Source organism: Lipotes vexillifer, unplaced genomic scaffold, assembly GCF_000442215.2.
Source record: "Lipotes vexillifer unplaced genomic scaffold, Lipotes_vexillifer_v1.1 scaffold721, whole genome shotgun sequence".
Classification (NCBI taxonomy): domain Eukaryota; kingdom Metazoa; phylum Chordata; class Mammalia; order Artiodactyla; family Lipotidae; genus Lipotes; species Lipotes vexillifer.
Window position 1 is genome coordinate 243,485 of NW_006778284.1, and position 23,116 is coordinate 266,600.

The window sequence follows — 23,116 nt, forward strand, 5'->3', positions numbered from 1 at the left end:
GTTTTGTTTTGGCGGTATGCGGGCCTCTCACTGTTGTGGCCTCTCCCGTTGTGGAGCACAGGCTCCGGACGCGCAGGCTCAGCAGCCATGGCTCACGGGCCCAGCCGCTCCGCGGCATGTAGGATCTTCCCGGACTGGGGCACGAACCCATGTCCCCTGCATCGTCAGGCGGACTCTCAACCACTGCGCCAGCAAGGAAGCCCTCTGAGAATTTTATAATAAACATTTTTGAATTTCATAACCAGGAAACAATGGGATCTGAATTAATGGTGTTTATCACTTTTCCAACCCAGCAACCTTATGATTACACAGGCCACAAAGGTTAAAAAAAACTTTACATTAGAACTCCCCTGTAACCTCAAGCTAAGAGGGCTCATGTTCACATGTTCCTAGTATGTTCATCCCCCAGAATTATTCCCTGTTATGGCATATTGTAAACTGTAAAGCACTGTACAAAGATATGGGGTTATAATTCACCTGCGATCAATAAGGTTCAAATGAAACTGAAATGTGATATGATTTTCTTTATTGGTGACACTTGGGGTAGTAAATGCATCTTAGTTCTTAAACTTCTTCCCATCCTGTACACACTCTTCCAAGTTCACTCCATGGCTACAAGTTCTTTGACTTCTTTTCTCATCATCCAACCCTGCTCTCAGAAGGTGTCATGCAGTCACAGTCCCATCCTTTTAGAGTAATGAGTGAAATTGTTCCAAATTTTCTCTTACCTATGTGTCTATATATGAATGAGAAAATGCCAGGAGGTAGATAATATTATGGGATACAGAAGGCAAAGAACAAGTTCTATCTGCTTTTTCATTTATGATGTTGTCTACATTCTCCCCAACCTATCAGTCCCTCCTAACCTCTCTGACTCTCTACCACCTTACATTTTCTGTCCTACTACATCAGTCAAAAAAAATTTGAATTCTCCCTTCTTACAATGGGCTTATAATGAAGAAAACAGTACAGTCATGCAGACTGGTGCCATGACTGGTTTCCTACTTTAGGTGGACTATAACACTTCTATAACCTTATTTTTGATCAGCAAATTTTCACATAGGCTTCAATAACTTAAAACATTCACCACTTTAACATTCACACACACAAAAAAAGAGGCACACAAGAATGTAACGACCTCATCATCTCCCTAGCAAACTGACATATGTTGACACCATCTTTTCTTCCGTCACTGTAGGTTCACAGGATAAACCATCTGTTCCATTTCCTATTCAAGGCCAATCCCTCCAGTTTTGCTTGTGATCCATTGATTCTTACAAATTCCTCTTTCACAGACCCTTGATCCACTAATAATCCCATATGCCTTTACTGATTTCCCCCTGAATTTACTGAGCTATAAGTGCATACCATTTTCGAGTTTTATTGTTGATACAAACCCATGAAACCATCATGACAATCACAATGATGAAGACTTACATCATCCCCAAGAGACTCCTCATGCTCCTTTGTAATAGACTTTGTAATGCTCCCTGTTTCTATTCCCATCCCCACACAGTCAATGATCTACTATCCACCACTACAGATTAGTTTTCATTTTCTCGAATTTTCTATAAATGAAACTACATAGTAAAGACTGTAACCATGCCAATATGCAAAGCTGTATGTCCAGGAAATATCTGAAAAGACTCTAATCTCACATCTCTTAATGCCATACAAGCAGGACTTAAAGGCTAAAGCAGAGTTTCATTAAACAACAAGATACCACTACACACCTATTAGAATGGCTAAATCCAGAACAATGACAACAACAAATATTGGTGAGGATGTGGAGCAACAGGAACTCTCATCCACTGGTAGTGAGAATGCAAAATGGCACAGCCACTTTGTAAGACAGTTTGGTGGTTTCTTACTAAACTGAACATACTCTTACCATGCAGTCCAGCAACTGTGCTGATATTTGCCCAAAGGAATTGAAAAGTCCACAAAAAAGCCTACACACAATGTTTACAGCAGCTTTACTCATAATTACTAAAACTTGGAAGCAACCAAGATGTACTTTCGTAGATGAATGTGTAAACAAACTGTAATACATCCAGACGATGGAATATTATTCAGCACTAAAAAGAAATGAGCTATCAAGCCATGACCGATATGGAGGAATTTTAAATGCATATTATTAAGTGAAAGAAGCCAATCTCAAAAGGCTACATACTGTATGATTCCATCTATATGACATTCTGGAAAAGGTGAAATTATGTAAACAGTAAAAAGATCTGTGATTATGGGGAAGGGGGGTGGGGAACGGGTTTAGGATGAACAGGTGGAGCACAGAAGATTTTTAGGGCAGTGGAACTACTCTGTATGATACCATAATGGTGGATACATGTCATTAGACATCTGTCCAAACCCATAAAATATACAACACCAAGAGTGAACCCTAATGTAAACTATGGTCTTTGAGTATCAACATAGGTTCATCAGTTGTAACAAATGTACTACTCTGGTGGAGGATGTTGATAATAGGTTAGGTTATGCATGTGTGGGGGTAGCGAGTATATGGGAAATCTCTAGAACTTTCATTCAATTTTGCTGTAAACTTAATACCACTCTAAAAAGTAAAGTCTATTAAAAAAAAAAGAAGAAGAACCAGATAGCAATTTTGGAATCAAAAAGTAAAATAACTACAATGAAAATTTCACTAGAGGGGGGCTTAGCAGCAAATTCAAGCTGGCAGAAGAAAGAATCAGCAAACTTGAAGATAGGCAATTGAAAATATCCTGTCTGAGCAATAAGTAGAAAAAGAGAATTAGAAAAAAATCAACAGAGCCTCAGTGACCTTTGGGACACCATTAAGCCTATAAATATACTCATAATGGCAGTCTCAGGAGGCGAGGAGAGAAAGAAAAGGGCAGAAAGGATATCTAAAGAAATGATGGCTGAAAACTTCCCAACTCTGATTAAAAAAAAAAAAATTAATCTCTACATCCAAGAAACTCAACGAATTCCAAATAGGTTCCACACCCACACATATAATCAAACTTTCAAAAGACAAAGAGAGAATCTTGAAAGTAGCAAGAAAATAACTCCTAATGTTCAAGAGATTTTTATGGATTAACAGCTGACTTCTCATCAGAAACCAAGGAGGCCAAAAGGCAGTGAGATAACATAGTCAAGGTGAAAAAAGAAAAAGACAGTCATTCAAGAATTCTATATCCGTCAAAACTATGCTGCAAAAAACAAAGGAGAAACAGATGATGAAGGAAAAAAAGAAGAAATTAAGATAGTCCCAAATACAAAAACTGAGAAAATTCATTCCTAGATCTTCTCTACAAAAAAATACTAAAGGGAGACCTTCAGTTAAAATCAAAGAACTATATATATGACAGTAACCCATATCTACACAAAAAATAAAGAGCACTGGTAAAGGTAACAACATGGGTAAATAGAAAAGACAGCATAAATGTATTTTTGTTCTTAACTCTTTTTTCTTCTATGTGATTTAAAAGACAACTGCATAGCACATATATACAATGGAATATTACTCAGCCATAAAAAGAAACGAAAGTGAGCTATTTGTAATGAGGTGGATGGACCTAGAGTCTGTCATACAGAGTGAAGTAAGTCAGAAAGAGAAAGACAAATACCGTATGCTAACACATATATATGGAATTTAAGGGAAAAAAATGACATGAAGAACCTAGGGGTAAGACAGGAATAAAGACACAGACCTACTAGAGAATGGACTTGATGATATGGGGAGGGGGAAGGGTAAGCTGTGACAAAGCGAGAGAGTGGCATAGACATATATACACTACCAAACGTAAAATAGATAGCTAGTGGGAAGCAGCCACATAGCACAGGGAGATCAGCTCGGTGGTTTGTGACCACCTAGAGGGGTGGGATAGGGAGGGTGGGAGGGAGGGAGACGCAAGAGGGAAGAGATATGGGAACATATGTATATGTATAACTGATTCACTTTGTTATAAAGCAGAAACTAACTAACCATTGTAAAGCAATTATACTCCAATAAAGACGTAAAAAAAAAGACAACTGCATAAAGCAATAATTATAAAACTGTGTCCATGAGCTTATAATTTACAAAGACGTATTCACTTAGCCACTGTGCAATAACATACATGCTAACTTTCTGTCAAAATCCCTATCATGTTGCAGTTAAGTCATTCAGGAAATGATAAAAAAAAATATTCAATCCAGAAACTCTGCATACTTCCTAAAGTTCTATTAGGCAAACCCTCAATAAAAATAGAGACTGTGAATGAGTTTAAGAGTTAAGTTTTTCCAGCTTCTGCACAACAAAAGAAGCAATCAACAAAATGAAAAGGCAACCTACGGAGTAGAAGATATTTGCAAACTATTTATCTGATAAGTGGTTAATATCCAAAATATATCAGGAAAGTATACAACTCAATTGCAAAAATCATCATCAACATCATCATCCAATTAAAAAATGGGCAGAGGGGGCTTCCCTGGTGGCGCAGTGCTTGAGAGTCCGCCTGCCGATGCAGGAGACGCGGGTTCGTGCCCCGTTTCGGGAAGATCCCACATGCCGCGGAGCGGCTGGGCCCGTGAGCCATGGCCACTGAGCCTGCGCGTCCGGAGCCTGTGCTCCGCAAATGGGAGAGGCCACGACAGTGAGAGGCCCGCATAACGCAAGAAAAAAAAAAAAAAAAAAAAAATGGGCAGAGGGACTGAACAGATATTTTTCCAAAGAATAAAATATACAGATGGCCAGCAGGTCCATGAAAAGGTGCTCAACATGACTAATCATCAAGGAAATGCAAATCAAAACCACAGTAAGATATCACCTCACACCTGTTAAAATGGCTACTATCATAAAACAAGACATGACAAATGCTAGTGAGGGTGCTGAGAAAACAGAACCCATGTATTCCTCAGAAGATATGTCTCTGTTTCAAAAAGAACATCTAGAATTGGGTTTTCATTTCCTAATAATCAATACCTTAAATTTCAGCTATTAACCCAATTAACTCACGGAAGTTGAATTAATGCTATACTAAATTATGGTACTCTAAAATAGCAAAATTGCACACCAGTAATATTCATATTGATTGAAATAATAATGTTTATGACTTTCAGGGAGTTAAAAATCATATATCAAATGCTTATTCTGGTAGGGCATTATAAACACCAATTTACAGTTAATGGAAAACTGCCACAATGAAAATTTTAAATAATAAATTTATATTCTAAAGCAAACTTAGGATCATATAGAACTATTTTGTTCTGTTTATTTATTGATTTATTCAAAAAACATTTATGGTGCACCTGCTATGTGCCAGGTAGTTATGCTAGGAACTAGGGATAAAAAGACAAGGTCCCTGCCCTTCAAACTGTGCACAGTCTAGTGAGAAGCTCCCATTCTGAAATCAAAGAATTTATGACTAGAAGGGACCTTATAATTCCCTTATTTCACAAATAAGGAAACTGAGACTCATGGCTAGCTTAGCCACTAAGGCAGACACTCAGTTGTAAATTAATCCTGCCTCATGTGTTCTTTGCATCATTCTTTTTCTTATGATTAAGAGTGATGATGTAGTGCTTCCATGTGAGTGAAGTAGAAATATGGAACCGTGGGCAATATATGTAATAATTACCAAATGAGAGACAGAAATATCTAATGGATATGGACAATATATTTAATAATTTAGAGACAGAAATCCCTTATAGATGTGATATCATGATAAAGCCCCAATAAGAAACTAAAACACTAAAATAAGAAATTGAAGAACTAAAATAAGGGAACATAATATTAAGACTTCTAAGCCATAATTATGATTTTGCCTCTGTTTACTGATCTGTAAAATGGGGATATTAAAAGTACTTATTTCATGATTGTTGTGAAAATTAAATTAATACTTAAAAGCACTTAGTAAGCCTGGTGCCTGGTAAATACTCAGGAAATGTTAGGTATTCTTATGGACAATCATTTCTTAAATGTACAAGTATGCCATATAAAGACAAAAAAAAAGAAATGATATTTCTTTAAGGAATTCTCCTATTATTATGATAGTCTTATTTTTCTAGCAACTAGTAAAATGTAACACCAAAACACTTATTTCAGAAAAAATATTTTATATGCATAGTATCTAACAGTATCACCCTCTTCTCTATAAAGACATATCACTCCTAAAACTACAGGAAAGACAGATATTAATTAAATTACTAATTTAAATTAATAATTATACTCAATCATAATTCAATTAATTAATCATTTAGCTCAGTACTCCTAAGATTATAAATCCTAAATATCATTAAGAGAATGTTCAACGATGACTTTCAAGTAATCAAAAAGTTTAGGCAACTTTTTGCATCTTATATAAAATATCCTTAAACTAATTAACATCTTTGAAATAACATGCATTCTATATATTAGTGAAGCTTTTATATTAATATCAATCACCATCCAATATCATAACAAAATAGATAATGTATTTATGTCCACTTACTGCAATCTCTCTACAAGCCGACATGGATATTCCTGTGCCTTCAATTTGCTTCAATGCATATTCCTTTTCATCTTTTCTGCATATGAACAAAAAAAATTATTTTTTTCTACACGTTTTCAAATTCAAAACTGTAACTACAAAAACAATGAAATGCACAACTCTCAGTAATATGTAAACACCCTCACTATGCATGCATTGCTTATTATTTCTGATAATATTTCCATTACAATAATGTGAAATACCAAAAAAATTCATGTCACAATGAAAACACTAGACAGAGCCAAAACACAAAGTACAAAATTGAAAGAGAACAGTAATCTAAACACAGCACTAGTTTCAAAAAGTAAACAAGCATAAATATAAACTCAAGCATATTGTAAGATAATTCTACTGTCTTAATTATCTGGAGTCCATGAAAGCATTCTGTTATAAACATTAATTACAAAAATAAACGACAGATGTAAACTTCTATATTTGTTTAAAGTAATTTCACAGTATAAGACCCACTTAATAAATGGGGGAGTTATAGAAGAATGTTTACCCACTAAGACACGCTAGTTTTCACCTAGGACAGGGGACATTCAAAATCCCTAAGACCTCAACCAAAAGCCTTGGAAACACTTCAAAATTGGCCACCAACACCTCATTCTCAAGATACCTAGGAAAAACTCAGTAGTTACAGTGAATGTGCCAATTAATGGAGGTAGAATTAGGAATTCTGGGAAACCCCGCTAGTTACCAGGGTGCTTAACCAAGGGAAGATAACAGCTCAATAATGGTGATACGGTCCATAAAAATAGTAATAGTACCAGATGAGTGTCTAGTGCAACACTGTATCCCCAGGGTACTGACAGCAGAACCAGCCACAGCAAGGCCCCAGCTGAATGTCACAAATGTGATTCCTACCACTGGTTATTCTGACAAGAGGAGTATAATCCATGCCCTCTGAGTTTTGCCTTTTGATTATATTAGAGCCTCAACAGGGTATCACCATGTCATGAAGGTTTTGTCAAATGATAGTACCTATTCCTCATTTTCCCCATTCTGTGTTTACTAGCAGATAAAGCAGTTTAAGAGGTTACTCATAATATGCATTTTAAAACATCATTTTATGTGCATTTTAAAGATTTTCACAATCGTTTTGAGCAAATAATTGAGTTATGGTTACTTTTTCCCACAGTCTGAAAATTATATCTATTTTTCTTCCAATATATGACATTCAGGAAACAATTAAGCAGCATTTTGATAAACAGAAATTGTACCACATATGTCAACAGGATAGACTGTTATGCAATTATTAAAATGATATCATGAAGATCATTAGAAACATGGAAAATGTTTACCATATGTTGCTGAGAAAATACATAAATCATACTGTATAAAAATATATACATTTAGACATGTTGAAGGTGATATAAAAAAAGTTGTATTAAGATGTAGAAAGTTATGTTAACTACCTTAATGCCAATATTATATTGTCTTTTAAATTAGAATTAGAGGGAAAAAGAAAAAATACAAAATAATTTGATACTCTGAAAACAGTCACCTATTAAAACAATCTTTAATATTTTCAAAGTGATATCTTAGGCATGTTTTAAAGAGCAAAGTGTTCCTTTTTCTCCATCCTGTTTCCTCCAAACATAAAACTACACGTTTTTCAGACCACCCAGAGGCCACTAAGTAGTACAAGCAGCAGGTGAAGGTGACTGAATGTAATTAAAGCCAAATATCCCCCATACCTTGAAAGTATGTATGGGTATGTGTGTGAAAGCATTTGTGCCTGAGATGCTTAACACAATGCTTACGATGTAAATTTCATACAATTAATAATTAAATTAACTACCAGGTATCTGCTACTAAATATTTAATTGAATAAATTCTTAAAGTTATACATGTTTTCTGACAAAACTTTCATATGAAATTATAATTTTCTTTTAAACAGAAATATTTCAATCCCCAGTTCCCCTAAATGAAGTGCTCCAAAAGCTCATGTAATTGCATAGTTTTATTTTTAATACTGTAAAGAATATTACACAATCTGGATAGGTTATTGTTGCTATGGAAACTATAAGATTTTTGCAGTAAGTCAAAAAGTGCAAAATTAACACATCACATTAATGACTTTTGAATTTCACATCCAGGCTGTCAAAAGAATTTGAAAGCCTGAGCAGAATAGACTGAAGCATAGGCCTCTTACTCTGAATTATATGAATAGGATCTAGGAACAAACCCAGTAATTATTTCACTTAATATGTTTAAATATAACTTCCATCTGCTAAATTAATAAAATACTCAAAGATCTGCAAACTTAAGATTTATCTGCAGCTTTTGCATTGAGAATGAAATAAAGTGCATATATCATTATCAGTTATCTTGTATATTAGCTGTTGGATGATAAGCGATGATATGACACCTCTGAGGTTCACCATATGAAGGAGTGGCAGAATCCCAGCGGGCATATGGACTCACTTTCATCACTGTGCTATGTCAACACCAATCTGTGGTCAGATGCCAATACCTTAGTTATGAAAACTAAAGATTTATCCTTTCCCACAATGCCCACAAATATTTCAGTGACTGGCACATGGGGCAGAGAAGCCTTATTGCTCTCATCCCATGTGAGAGCCCTTCTCCAGGAGCTCATGTGAAAATTCATACTCCATGGCTTATATGTTTCAGGCACACATAATATTAAGTATCATAAAGGTATAATTTGTTCTTTTACCTGACAAGGCTGAAAAGGAGGTGAACCTGGCCTCCATGGCTGTGATAACCTGGCTTTTAGAGGCAGCCCAGTTCTTCCCTAAAACTATTTTATTTCTAAATTACTTTTATCTAAATAAAAGAAGTTTATTATTTACTATAATAAAGACAGAGCAATTCCAAAGCCTTCAGAGAAACTGCTTTCTAAATTTTAGTGCATATTATATACTACCGTTAGAGCAGCTGCACATTGAAAATAATTAAAGGAGTTTACTAAATAAATCCAGGTGAATTAAAAATAAATTTATAGTATAAACATGGATTTATTTAATATAGAATGTGTTGAATTTAAAGACATTTCTCCTATATATCTGTAATATGTATCAAAACCATGCCAGCTTCCCTCTCAGCATTCATCACAAAGAAAAACAAGTGTTCAATGGGAACATTATATAACTACAAAATAGAAAAATTAATTTGGCAGAGACTGGGATTCTATTACATTTTCCATCTGAGACACTATGTTCTGGAAAACTCTTGATGCAAGCAATTCTATAGATAGTACAAAAAATAAGAAGCACATATTTGTGCAAATTGTAGAAATCACTGCCTTAAAATGAAAGCATTATCTCAGGCAGAAAACTAGGCTCAGTGGTAGAATTTAAATGTAATTCAGGGAAGAATTTCTCAAGCCTAAAGACGCAGTTTCAGTAGGAACATCTTTTGAATGAACTATTAGGAACTGGTCTAATGAAAAATTAGTCTTATACCTTTCAAAAATGTCCAAGTTTGAACACCAGCCTCCAGTCACATTTAGCAAGGTGAAGCACCATTCAGCAGCTCGTATGCACAAGTATAGTTAAGGTTTGGTCAAACCCCACTCGTTACAATCATAATTAGACAGGTCCAAGGCTTTTTGGCTCCTATTAATAATACTACCAGGTGTCCAGATCAGCCCTGGGCCATCTTTGGTCCCAAGGGCCAAGGACAGACAAAACATTTAGAAGAATCTTTTAAGAAAAGATGAAGGAATTCAAGCTCAAGCAAAACCAAGGGAAAAACTTTAGTCTTCAAACTAATAGGGTTAAAATCCATTTTTGTTTCTAAGGAAAACAGAGGGTCCTTACTATTTTATTTTACATCAAGCAACAAACAAACACAGAGTCAATATTTTATGTTCCAATACTGTGCCAAACTCTGAGGATGAACAAAATTAAAGACTAGCTACCCTAGATATCAGAGTTCACAATCCACCTGGAAAGAGATTCTGAGTGGGAAATATAAACAGATGACTCTGATATGACTCCCTCTGCACCCAAGACATATGCATAACAGGCACAGAGAGAATGAGATTAGTATTTCTTCTCAGAGCTTTAAGGAAGATAACTACACAGTGATGCCTTTGAGGGAGGAGTTTCCCAGGCAGAAAAGGGACGAGAGGGTCAGAGAATTCCAGATAGAAGTAGGGCATGAAAGAAATAACCAGGAAACTGCTGGTATTCAGTATGGCTGGAAGCTGGGGGCATGATGACAAGGTGCAAGAGATGAGGTTACGTTAGAAAAGTAAAGGGAAGGGACCAAATGAGTTCTGCAAAGAAACTTGTACTTCATATATAAACAGTGTGGAGCAAAAGGTTTTGAGAACAGAGAAGGTACATAACAGATCTTTGCTCAGAGAGATAAATCTGGTAACTACAAACTGGTGGCAGAGCAAACATCTGGGAGGTTGCTCAAATGTCCAAAGAAGAGAAGATGAGGACTAGATTAGAATAGGCAGAGGAGAACAAATATGGACTCAAAAGACATTCCTAAAAAAAAATTTTTTTAAAGACATTCCTGTGTCAGAAGTGATATAATTTGGGCTTCCCTGGTGGCGCAGTGGTTGAGAGTCTGCCTGCCGATGCAGGGGACACAGGTTCGTGCCCCGGTCCGGGAGGATCCCACATGCTGCGGAGCGGCTGGGCCCGTGAACCATGGCCGCTGAGCCTGCGCGTCCAGAGCCTGTGCTCCGCAGTGGGAGAGGCCACAACAGTGAGAGACCCGCATACCGCAAAAAATAAATAAATAAATAAAATAAAATAAAATAAAAGAAGTGATATAATTTAGTAAGCAATTTCATTCTGTAGATGAAGGAAAGGAAGGCTGTGAAGATGGGTGAAGCTTCCACTTTGCCTAATCGTGCCAGTGATAACGCTTAAGCAGAGAAGTGAATAAATGGAGACCAGGAAATATAAGATTTTATCCTAAAGGCAATGAAAGTTACATATGAAGACTAATCTTATTAGGAAGGACTGAGATTAGAGGTGTGAAAAACAGTTAGGAGTTACTGCAATGAAAGGGTGAGAAGGAAAGACCCTGGATTAGTATAATAGAATGTTAGCTTCAGAAAGGGGCTTGCGACAATCCTGTTACAACCTCCTCATGAAGACAAAGAAGTTAGGCCATCAGCCAGAAGCAGAGCTCAGATGAAATCTTCCAAGTGCAACATTCTCCATAAAAGAATGGTAACTAACCATAAGACTGGAGAAAAGAAGAAATACTTGTGAGAGTCATTTTTAAAGAGGAATTGGCAGGACCAAATGAACAAATAATGAAAATCAAGAAGGCTGAACCAAAGATAAGTCTGGGGTTCTGGCTTTGTTGATGGGGAGGATGATACTATTGAGAACAAAACTCAGGTCACATCTCAGAAGGTTCTTCAGCTTGTAAATGATTCCTTCAGATAGAAAGAAACTCTAACCAAAAATATCTGAGAAGTTCAAAAAGAAGATGCCCTGAAGATGTTACCAGGCTTATTGTGGTGAACATTTCACAATACATACAAATATTGAATCATTACAATTTTTTACACCTGAAACTAATATAATGTTATATGTCAATTACACCTTGATTTAAAAAAAAAAAAAAAAGATGCTTACTGAGGGCCTGTCGTAGGAGTTTCAGATTTAAAGGACTTGAGCTTACAGACATGATATTGGATTGGAGGAAGTAGCACGTAGATAAATAACTTTTTTGGTGCCCAGGAAAGAAGTTGAGGCAACATGGGAAGAAGGAAAGGAGAACAAGACAGAGGGAAGAAAAGAAGAAAGACAGAACAATTTCTGAACACATCTCTCTCACATCCCTTAAGAAGACAAACAATTCTATGAATTCGTCCTTTTTCTTTTCCAAACCTTAAGACTAGAATTCAAATTAATGGAATCATCAGAAATATAGTACTCAAGATGGCACAGTATGACCATCTACAGATTTTATAACCAGGTGTTACCAATAAGACTTTATTCAAACAATATGACACCTGAGTCTTGCCAACTTTTCTTTTTTTTTTTTTTTGCAGTTTTTTAAAATTGAAGTACAGCTGACTTAGTGTGTCAGGTGTACAGCAAAGAGATTCAGTTATGCACATATATAACCTTTTACAGATTCCTTTCCCTTATAGGTTATTACAAGATACTGAATATAGTTCCCTGTGCTATAACAGTAGGTCCTTGTTCTTTATCAATTTTCTATATAGTAGTGTGTATCTGTTACTCCCAAATCCCTAACTTATCCGTCCCACCTTTATGTCTGTGAGTCTATCTCTGTTTTGTAATCATATGGTATTTGTCTTTCTCTGACATACTTCACTTAGTATGATAATGTCTAGGTACATTCATTTTGTTGCAAATGGCATTATTTCATTCTTTTTTATGGCTGAGTAATATTCCACTGAGTATATATACCACATCTTCTTTATCCATTCACCTGTTGACGGACATTTAGGTTGCTTCCATGTCTCAGCTACTGTAAATAGTGCTATGAATATTGGGGTACATATATCTTTTCAAATTAGAGTTTTCTCCAGATATATGCCCAAGAGAGGGATTGCAGGATCACGTGCCAACTCTATTTTTAGTTTTTCAAGGAACCTCCATACTGTTCTCTATAGTGGCTGCACCAATTTACATTCCCACACTAACAGTGTACGAGGTTTCCTTTTTCTCCACACCCTCTCCAGCATTTGTTATTTGTAGACTTTTTTTTTTTTTTTGGCTACGCCACACAGCATGTAGGATCTTAGTTCCTCGATCAGGGATCAAACCCATGCCCCTGCAGTGAGTGGAAGCACGGAGTGCTAACCACTGAACTGCCAGGGAATTCCTGTAGACTTTTTAATGACAGCCATTCTGCCTGGTGTGAGATGATACCTCATTATAGTTTCAACTTGCATTTCTCTAATAATTAGCGATACTGAGCATCTTTTCATGTGCCTGTTGGCCATCTGTATGTCTTCTTTGGAGAAATGTCTATTTAGGTCTTCTGCCCATATTTTTTATTGGGTTGCTTCTATTTTTTTTATATTAAGTTTCATGAACTATATGTATATTTCAGAAATTAATCCCTTGTCAGTATCACTGTTTGCAAAGATTTTCTCTCAGTCCAAAGGCTGTCTTTTCATTTTGTTTATGGTTTCTTTTGCTTTGCAAATGCTTTTAAGTTTAACTAGGTCCCATTTGTTTATTTTTGGGTTTGTTTTCCATTACTCTCACAGATGGATCTAAAAAAATATTGCTGTGATTTATATCAAAGAGTGTTCTGCCTTTGTTTTCCTCTAGGAGTTTTATAGTGTCCAGTCTTACATTTAAGTCTTTAATCCATTTTGAGTTTATTTCGGTATATGGTATTACAGAATGTTCTGATTTTATTCTTTTACATCTAGCTGTCCAGTTTTCCCAGCACCACTTATTGAAGAGACTGTCTTTTCTCCATTGTATGTTCTTGCCTCCTTTGTCATAGATTAATTGACCACAAGTGTGTAGGTTTATTTCTATTCTTTCTATCCTGTTCCATTGAGCTATGTGTCTGCTTTTGTGCCAGTACCATCCTGTTTTGATTAACGCAGCTTTGTAGTACAGACCGAAGTCAGGGAACGTGATTCCTGCAGCTCTGTTCTTTCTTCTTAAGATTGTTTTTGCTATTCAGGGTCTTTTGTGCTCCACACAAATTAAAAAATTTTTTGTTCCAGTTCTGTGAAAAATGTCACTGGTAATTTGAAAGGGACTGTATTGAATCTGTAGATTGCTTTGGGTAGTATAGTCATTTTCACAATATTGATTCTTCTAATCTAAGAACGTAGTATATCTCTCCATCTGTTTGTGTCATCTTCAATTTCCTTCATCAGTGTCTTACAGTTTTCAGAGTACAGGTCTTTTGCCTCCTTAGGTTTATTCCCAGGTATTTTATTCTTTTTGATGTGATAGTAAATGGGATTGTTTCCTTAATTTCTCTTTCTGATATGCTGTTGTTAGTGTATAGAAATGCAACAGATTTTTGTGTATTAATTTTTTATCCAGCAACATAACTGAATTCATTGATGAGCTCAAGTAGTTTTCTGGTGGCATCTTTAGGATTTTCTATGTCTAGTATCATGTCATCTGCAAACAGTGACAGTTTTACTTCTTCCTTTCGAACTTGGATTTCTCCTATTTCTTTTTCTTTTCAGATTGCTGTGGTTAGGACTTCCAAAACCATGTTGAATAAACATGGTGACAGTGGGCATCCTTGTCTTATTCCTGATCTCAGAGGGAATGCTTTCAGCTTTTCACCACTGAGTATGATGTTAGCTGTGGGTTTGTCAATAATTGTTTTCTTCAAGAAGAAAGCTGCCATAAATCAATGTTATATCACTTTTGCTTAATATATGATGATTTGCCTTAGCAGATTAAGAGGCTTCCATATTACATAGAAAATAAGAATAAAACATTCTTGGGGGTGAGGCTAATGGCGGACTCTGGGAAGGCTCACGCCAAGGAGTACTTCCAGGAACTTCGGCTGCCAGTGTTCTTGTCCTCACAGTAAGCCACAGCCACACACCCCTCCCGCCTCTGCAGGAGACCCTCCAACACAAGCAGTTTTTCAGGGGAGAAAAAGCTCATATTTGAAAATGAAGCACAGATATCTTCAGCTTTTCCAGTGAACAGAGCAACTGGAATCAGATATTCTAATAAGAGTACTCTTAAAATCATAACAGGTATTCTGATAGAGGTAAAAAGATAAAAATAGCATGGGTCAGAAGATCTTTTTAAAGTTTAAACAATTCTTCCACAAATGTTCTTCATAACAAAAGAAAAGAAATTTTCCGACCAGATAGCAGACAGCAGAAGCAAGAAGAACTATAATCCTGCAGCCTGCAGAACAAAAACCACATTCACAGAAAGAGAGACAAGATGAAAATGCAGACGGCTATGTACCAGATGAAGGAACAAGATAAAACCCCAGAGAAACAACTAAATGAAGTGGAGATAGGCAACCTTCCAGAAAAAGAATTCAGAATAATGATAGTGAAGATGATCCAGGACCTCGGAAAAACAGTGGAGGCAAAGATCGAGAAGATGCAAGAAATCTTTAACAAAGACCTAGAAGAATTAAAAAACAAACAAACAGAGATGAACAATACAATAACTGAAATGAAAACTGCACTAGAAGGAATCAATAGCAGAATAACTGAGGCAGAAGAACGGATAAGTGACCTGAAAGACAGAATGGTGCAATTCACTGCTGTGGAACAGAATAAAGAAAAAAGAATGAAAAGAAATGAAGACAGCCTAAGAGACCTCCGGGACAACATTAAACAAACAACATTCGCATTATAGGGGTCCCAGAAGGAAAAGAGAGAGAGAAAGGACCCAAGAAAATATTTGAAGACATTATAGTCGAAAACTTCCCTAACATGGGAAAGGAAATAGCCACCCAAGTCCAGGAAGCACAGCGAGTCCCATACAGGATAAACCCAAGGAGAAACACATCAAGACACATAGTAATCAAACTGGCAAAAATTAAAGACAAAGAAAAATTACTGAAAGCAGCAAGGCAAAAACAACAAATAACATACAAGAGAACTCCCATAAGGTTAACAGGTGATTTATCAGCAGAAACTCTACAAGCCAGAATGGAGTGGCATGACATATTTAAAGTGATGAAAGGTAAGAACCTAAAACCAAGATTACTCTACCCGGCAAGGACCTCATCCAGATTCGATGGAGAACTCAAAAGCTTCACAGACAAGCACAAGCTAAGAGAATTCAGCACCACCAAATCAGCTCTAAAACAAATGCTAAAGGAACTTCTCTAACTGGGAAACACAAAAGAAAAGAACCTACAAAAACAAACCCCAAACAATTAACAAAATGGTCATACTAACATACATATCAATAATTACCTTAAACGTGAATGGATTAAATGCTCCAATCAAAAGACACAGGCTTGCTGAATGGATATAAAAACAAGACCCATATACATGCTGTCTACAAGAGACCCAATTCAGACCTAGGGACACATACAGACTGAAAGTGAGGGGATGGAAAAAGATATTCCACGCAAATGGAAATCAAAAGAAATCTGGAGTAGCAATACTCATATCAGATAAAATAGACTTTAAAATAATGTTACAAGAGACAAGAAAGGACACTAGATAATGATCAAGGGATCAATCCAAGAAGAAGATATAACAATTTTAAATACATATGCACCCAACATAGGACCACCTCAATACATAAGGCAACTGCTAACAGCTATAAAAGAGGAAGTCGACAGCAACACAATAATAGTGGGGGACTTTAACACCTCACTTACACCAATAAACAGATCATCCAAAATGAAAACAAATAAGGAAACAAAACCTTTAAATGACACAATAGACCGGATAGATTTAATTGATCTTTATAGGACATATTATCCAAAAACAGCAGATTACACTTTCTTCTCAAGTGCGCACAGAACATTCTCCAGGATAGATAACATCTTGGGTCACAAATCAAGCCTCAGTAAATTTAAGAAAATTGAAATCATATCAAGCATCTTTTCTGACCACAACACTATGAGATTAGAAATGAATTACAGGGGAAAAAACATAAAAAACACAAATACGTGGAGGCTAAACACTACGTTACTAAATAACAAAGAGATCACTGAAGAAACCAAAGAGGAAATCAAGAAATACCTAGAGACAAATGACAATGAAAACACAATGGTCCAAAACCTATGGGATGCAGCAAAAGCAGTTCTAAGAGGGAAGTTTATAGCAATACAAGCCTACCTCAAGAAACAAGAAACATCTGAAATAAACGAACTAATCTTACACCTAAAGGAACTAGAGAAAGCAAACAAAACCCAAAGTTAGCAGAAGGAAAGATATCATAAAGATCACAGCAGAAATAAAGGAAATAGAAACAAAGAAAACAATAGCAAAGATCAATAAAACTAAAACCTGGTTCTTTGAGAAGATAAACAAAATTGATAAACCAATAGCCAGACTCATCAAGAAAAAGAGGGAGAGGACTCAAATCAATAAAATTAGAAATGAAAAAGGAGAAGTTACAACAGACACCCCAGAATTACAAAGCATCCTAAGAGACTACTACAAGCAACTCTGTGCCAATAAAACGGACAACCTGGAAGAAATGGACAAATTCTTAGAAAGGTATAACCCTCCAAGACTGAACCAGGAAGAAATAGAAAATATGAACAGACCAATCACAAGTAATGAAATTGAAACTGTGATTAAAAACCTTCCAACAAACAAAAGTCCAGGACCAGATGGCTTCACAGGTGAATTCTATCAGACATTTAGAGAAGAGCTAACACCCATCCTTCTCAAACTCTTCCAAAGAATTGCAGAGGAAGGAATACTCCCAAACACATTCTATGAGGCCACCATCACCCTGATACCAAAAGACAAAGATACTACAAAAAAAGAAAATTACAGACCAATATCACTGATGAACATAGATGCAAAAATCCTCAATAAAATGCTAGCAAACAGAATTCAACAACACATTAAAAGGATAATACACCATAATCAAGTGGGATTTATCCCAGGGATGCAAGGATACTTCAATATAAGCAAATCAATCAACGTGAGACACCGTATTAACAAACTGAAGAATAAAAACCATATGATAATCTCAACAGATGCAGAAAAAGCTTCTGACAAAATTCGACACCCATTTATGACAAAAGAACTCCAGAAAGTGGGCGTAGAGGGAACCTACCCCAACATAATAAAGGCCATATATGACAAACCCACAGCAAACATCATTCTCAATGGTGAAAAACTGAAAGCATTTCCTCTAAGATAAGGAACAAGACAAGGATGTCCACTCTCACAACTATTGTTCAACATAGTTTTGGAAGGCCTAGCCACGATAATCAAAGAAGGAAAAGAAATAAAAGGAAAACAAATTGGAAAAGAAGACATAAAACTTTCACTGTTTGCAGATGACATAGAGAATCCTTAAGATGCCACCAGAAAACTACTAGAGCTAATCAATGAATCTGGTAAGGTTACAGGATACAAAATTAATGCACAGAAATCTCTTGCATTCCTAAACACTAGTGATGAAAAATCTGAAAGAGAAATTAAGGAAACACGCCCATTTACCACTGCAACAAAAAGAATAAAATACCTAGGAATAAACCTACCTAGGGAGACAAAAGACCTGTATGCAGAAAACTATAAGACACTGATGAAAGAAATTAAAGATGATACAAACAGATGGAGAGATATACCATGTTCTTAGATTGGAAGAATCAATATTGTGAAAATGACTATACTACCCAAAGCAATCTACAGATTCAATACAATCCCTATCAAACTACCAATGGCATTTCTTACAGAACTAGAAGAAAAATCTTAAACTTTGTATGGAGACACAAAAGCCCCTGAATAGCCAAAGCAGTCTTGAGGGAAAAAAACGGAGCTGGAGGAATCAGACACCCTGACTTCAGACTATACTACAAAGCTACAGTAATCAAGACAATATGGTACTGGCACAAAAACAGAAACATAGATCAATGGAACAGGATAGAAAGCTCAGAGATAAACCCACGCACCTATGGTTAACTAATCTATGACAAAGGAGGCAAGGATATACAATGGAGAAAAGACAGTCTCTTCAATAAGTGGTGCTGGGAAAACTGGACAGCTACATGTAAAAGAATGAAACTAGAACACTCCCTAACATAATGCACAAAAATAAACTCATAATGGATTGGAGACCTAAATGTAAGACCAGACACTATAAAGCTCTTAGAGGAAAACACAGGAAGAACACTCTTTGACATAAATCACAGCAAGATCTTTTTTGATCCCCCTCCTCCAGTAATGGAAATTAAAACAAAAATATACAAATGTGACTTAATGAAACTTAAAAGCTTTTGCACAGCAAAGTAAACCATAAAAAAGATGAAAAGAGAACACTCAGATGGGAGAAAATATTTGCCAAAAAATCAACGGACAAAGGATTAATCTCCAAAATATATAAACAGCTCATGCAGCTCAATATTCGAAAAACAAACAGCCCAATCCAAAAATGGGTGGAAGACCTAAATAGACATTTCTCCAAAGAAGACATACAGATGGACAAGAAGCACATGAAAAGCTGCTCAACATCACTAATAATTAGAGAAATGCAAATCAAAACTACAGTGAGGTATCACCTCACACCAGTTAGAATGTGCATCACCAGAAAATCTACAAACAACAAATGCCAGAGAGGGTGTGGAGAAAAGGGAACCCTCTTGCACTGTTGGTGGGAATGTAAATTGATACAGCCACTATGGAGAACAGTATGAAGGTTACTTAAAAAACTGAAAATAGAATTACCATATGACCCAGCAATGCCACTCCTGGGCATATATCCAGAGAAAACCATAATTCAAAAAGACACATGCACCCCAATGTTCACTGAAGCACTGTTTACAACAGCCAGGTCATGGAAGCAACCTAAATGCCCATCGACAGACGAATGGATAAAGAAGTTGTGGTACATATATACAATGGAATATTACTCAGCCATAAAAAGGAATGAAATTGGGTCATTTGTAGAGACATGGATGAATCTAGAGACTGTAATACAGAGTGAAGTAAGTCAGAAAGAGAAAAACAAATATTGTATATCAACGCATATATGTGGAACCTAGAAAAATGGTACAGATGAACCAATCTGCAGGGCAGAAATTAAGACATAGATGTAAAGAACAAACGCATGGACACCAAGGGGGTAAAAGCAGGGGACAGGGGTATGGTGGTGTTGGTGAGATGAATTGGGAGACTGGGATTGACATACATACACTAATATGTATAAAATGGATAATAAGAACCTGCTGTATAAAAAAAAAATTCAAAAAAAGGAAATAAAAGAATAAAACAATATGGAATAAAAATTTTGAAAAACAAAAAGCAAAAATATCATTTAGTTTTACATTGGTAATTCTGAATTATTCAATATCATGAACTCTCTATTCACTCAGCCTAGCATCAATGATTCCTTATTTGGGGACTCTTTCCTTTATTATACAATACCATAATGTTTTTTAATTTACCATGAAATTTTCCAAAAATGAACAAACAAAAAATCAAAATAAATGACAGTGATACTCTATGTAACTCTCACACAGCTTCAACAATTATCAATACGTGGCCAATCTTATTTCTACTGCCTCCACTTTCTTGATTATTTTGAAACAAAACCCAGATATCATATCATTTCATTTGCCATAACAATTCAATACCATAGCATTTTTAATTATCAGGATTTTTTCATTTAAATGACAATAGTCCTTTAAAAATAATTCTGAAATATTGAAAATCTTGTACCAGAGGATACTGTTATTATTTTTTATTCCCCTTATTAACGAATAATGTCAAATAACACTAGCACCTTCTTTATGCTTTCATCTACCATATATTTCATCTACTCGTTCTCTAAGTATCACCAAAGTACAGTAGTAGTCTCCCTTATTCAAGTTCAGTATTCCCTTGCAACATGTAAATCTGACAGTTTATCTTTTGGTCTTCATTCTTTAGAAAGACTGCTTTTATTTAGTCTCTTTTCTTAAAAACTAATTTATTAATTAATATATCTCTCTCTAAAAAACAATCTTCATTTTATACTATTTCTTTTATTCAGAATTCTAATTCAGATAAACATTTACTGTTTTAAAATCTCTAAAATAATAAAATTCCAGAAACACCTATTATGGCAAATTCTTATTGCTCAGAAGTGATTTTAATTAAAACAAACATATCTGCAGTAATGCTTTAAGAATTCAGGTATCAAAAGTGTTAAGTTTAAGGCTTCCCTGCTGGTGCAGTGGTTGAGAGTCCGCCTGCCGATGCAGGGGACACGGGTTCATGCCCCGGTCTGGGAAGATCCCACAGGCCACGGAGCGGCTAGGCCCGTGAGCCATGGCCGCTGAGCCTGCGCATCCAGAGCCTGTGCTCCGCAACGGGAGAGGCCACAACAGAGAGAGACCCGCGTACCGCAAAAAAAAAAAAAAAAAAAAAAAGTGTTAAGTTTAAAACATATATAATTAAGGACTGTATTACACAGAAAGTAATCATTAGCAAATATTTAGTGTAAAACAATTATTTTATATAAACTATTATCTTCCTTTGAGAATTCATGATCTCAAGTTAGACTTACTTGCTACAGAAGGTAATATAACAAGTAACACCAGACATTCCTTTCAGAAATATTTTACTAAGCATGTGCTATGTGCCAGGCCTTGTGCTCTAAGAACAATAAGAAGAAAAAGATGATCCTTTCCCTTGTGAATCTTTACACTGAGAGACACACAAGCAAGGGATACAATCTGATAAGCACTATAAGGGACTTCCCTGGTGGTCCAGTGGTTAAGACTCTGAGCTTCCACTGCAGGGGACACGGGTTCAATCCCTGGTTGGGGAACTGAAGTCCTGCATGCCATGTAGCACGGCCAAAAACAAAAAACACAAGCACTATAACAGACAAATGTGCAAAGTACATCAGATAAAGAATATTAAGAAGGGTTTGGTTCTGGTGCAGGCAGTAGATGGAGAGGGCTATTAGGTAAATAATTTTCAAAGGGAACATGCCAAGTGTACCTTGAAAGATAAGCAGGATTTCATTAAGCAAAGAAGAGGGGTCAGAGCCTTATGGACACCAGAAATGTATGAACAAAGTTTGAAGATTAAAATCCATGCTACATTCAAGACAAGTAGAAGACAAGTAGAGCTAGAAAACAGAGATGAAGTGATACATAAAAAGAGTAAAGAAGAGCTTCCCTGGTGGAGCAGTGGTTGGGAGTCCACCTGCCGATGCAGGGGACGCAGGTTCATGCCCCGGTCCGGGAGGATCCCACATGCCGCGGAGCGTCTGGGCCCGTGAGCCATGGCCGCTGGGCCTGCGAGTCCGGAGCCTGTGCTCGCAGCGGGAGAGGCCACAGCAGTGGGAGGCCCGTGTACCGCAAAAAAAAAAGAAAAAGTAAAGAAGATGGAATTACCATAGTCTTGTATGGTATGCTAAAAAAGCTGGCATTTTTCCTGTATAATGGGAAGCCATCAGAGGTTTTCAAGCAAGAGAAATATATGATCAAACAAGTATTCTCAATAAGCAGATAGTATGCAGGATGAATCAGAAGGTTTAAAGCCAGAGGTAGGCAGACCATTGTAAAAGTTCTCGGAAGGACTGCTGAAGGCCAAAATTAGAGTAAATAGGGTAAGAATGGAGCGAATGCATTCAAGAGGCCATCCAGATATAGACTTATCTACTGTGGTCAAATACATATAGAAACACTGTAGGCATTAAAGAATTATTTGATAAATAAGTGTGTATGCACATATGTGTACATGTAAATAAGAGAGTGCTAAGCAGACAGCCAAAGAAACAGCTGAAGATGACTGAGTGAGTGAAAGCAAGGCTATTTACACCACACCTTCTACCACCCCTGCCCAAGAAAAGAATAATACTGACAATGAGCCAGCTAGCAAGTAAAGAATAAATTCATTTTGGATGTGTAGATTTTGAAGTGACTACTGGATAGCCAGGAGAAGATGAACAAAAGGAAATAAAGTGCAGTTTAGAAAAGAAAACATCACTACACAGGCAACTGTTAAAGTCACAGAAGTAAATGTGATCACAGAGAGAGCACAGAAGAAAAGAGCT

General features: G+C 36.3%; 1 protein-coding gene across 2 annotated transcripts in view; it reads right to left on the reverse strand.

Moving 5' to 3' along the window:
* The window catches only part of CDK19 (cyclin dependent kinase 19), a 194,855-nt gene that overhangs the window by 112,136 nt on the left and 59,603 nt on the right, over positions 1-23,116 (reverse strand). For both annotated transcript variants that reach the window (XM_007451569.1, XM_007451570.1), the window contains exon 2: positions 6,450-6,525. In XM_007451569.1, coding sequence (XP_007451631.1) covers positions 6,450-6,525 — 76 coding nt within the window. The remainder of the gene's footprint in view (positions 1-6,449; positions 6,526-23,116) is intronic.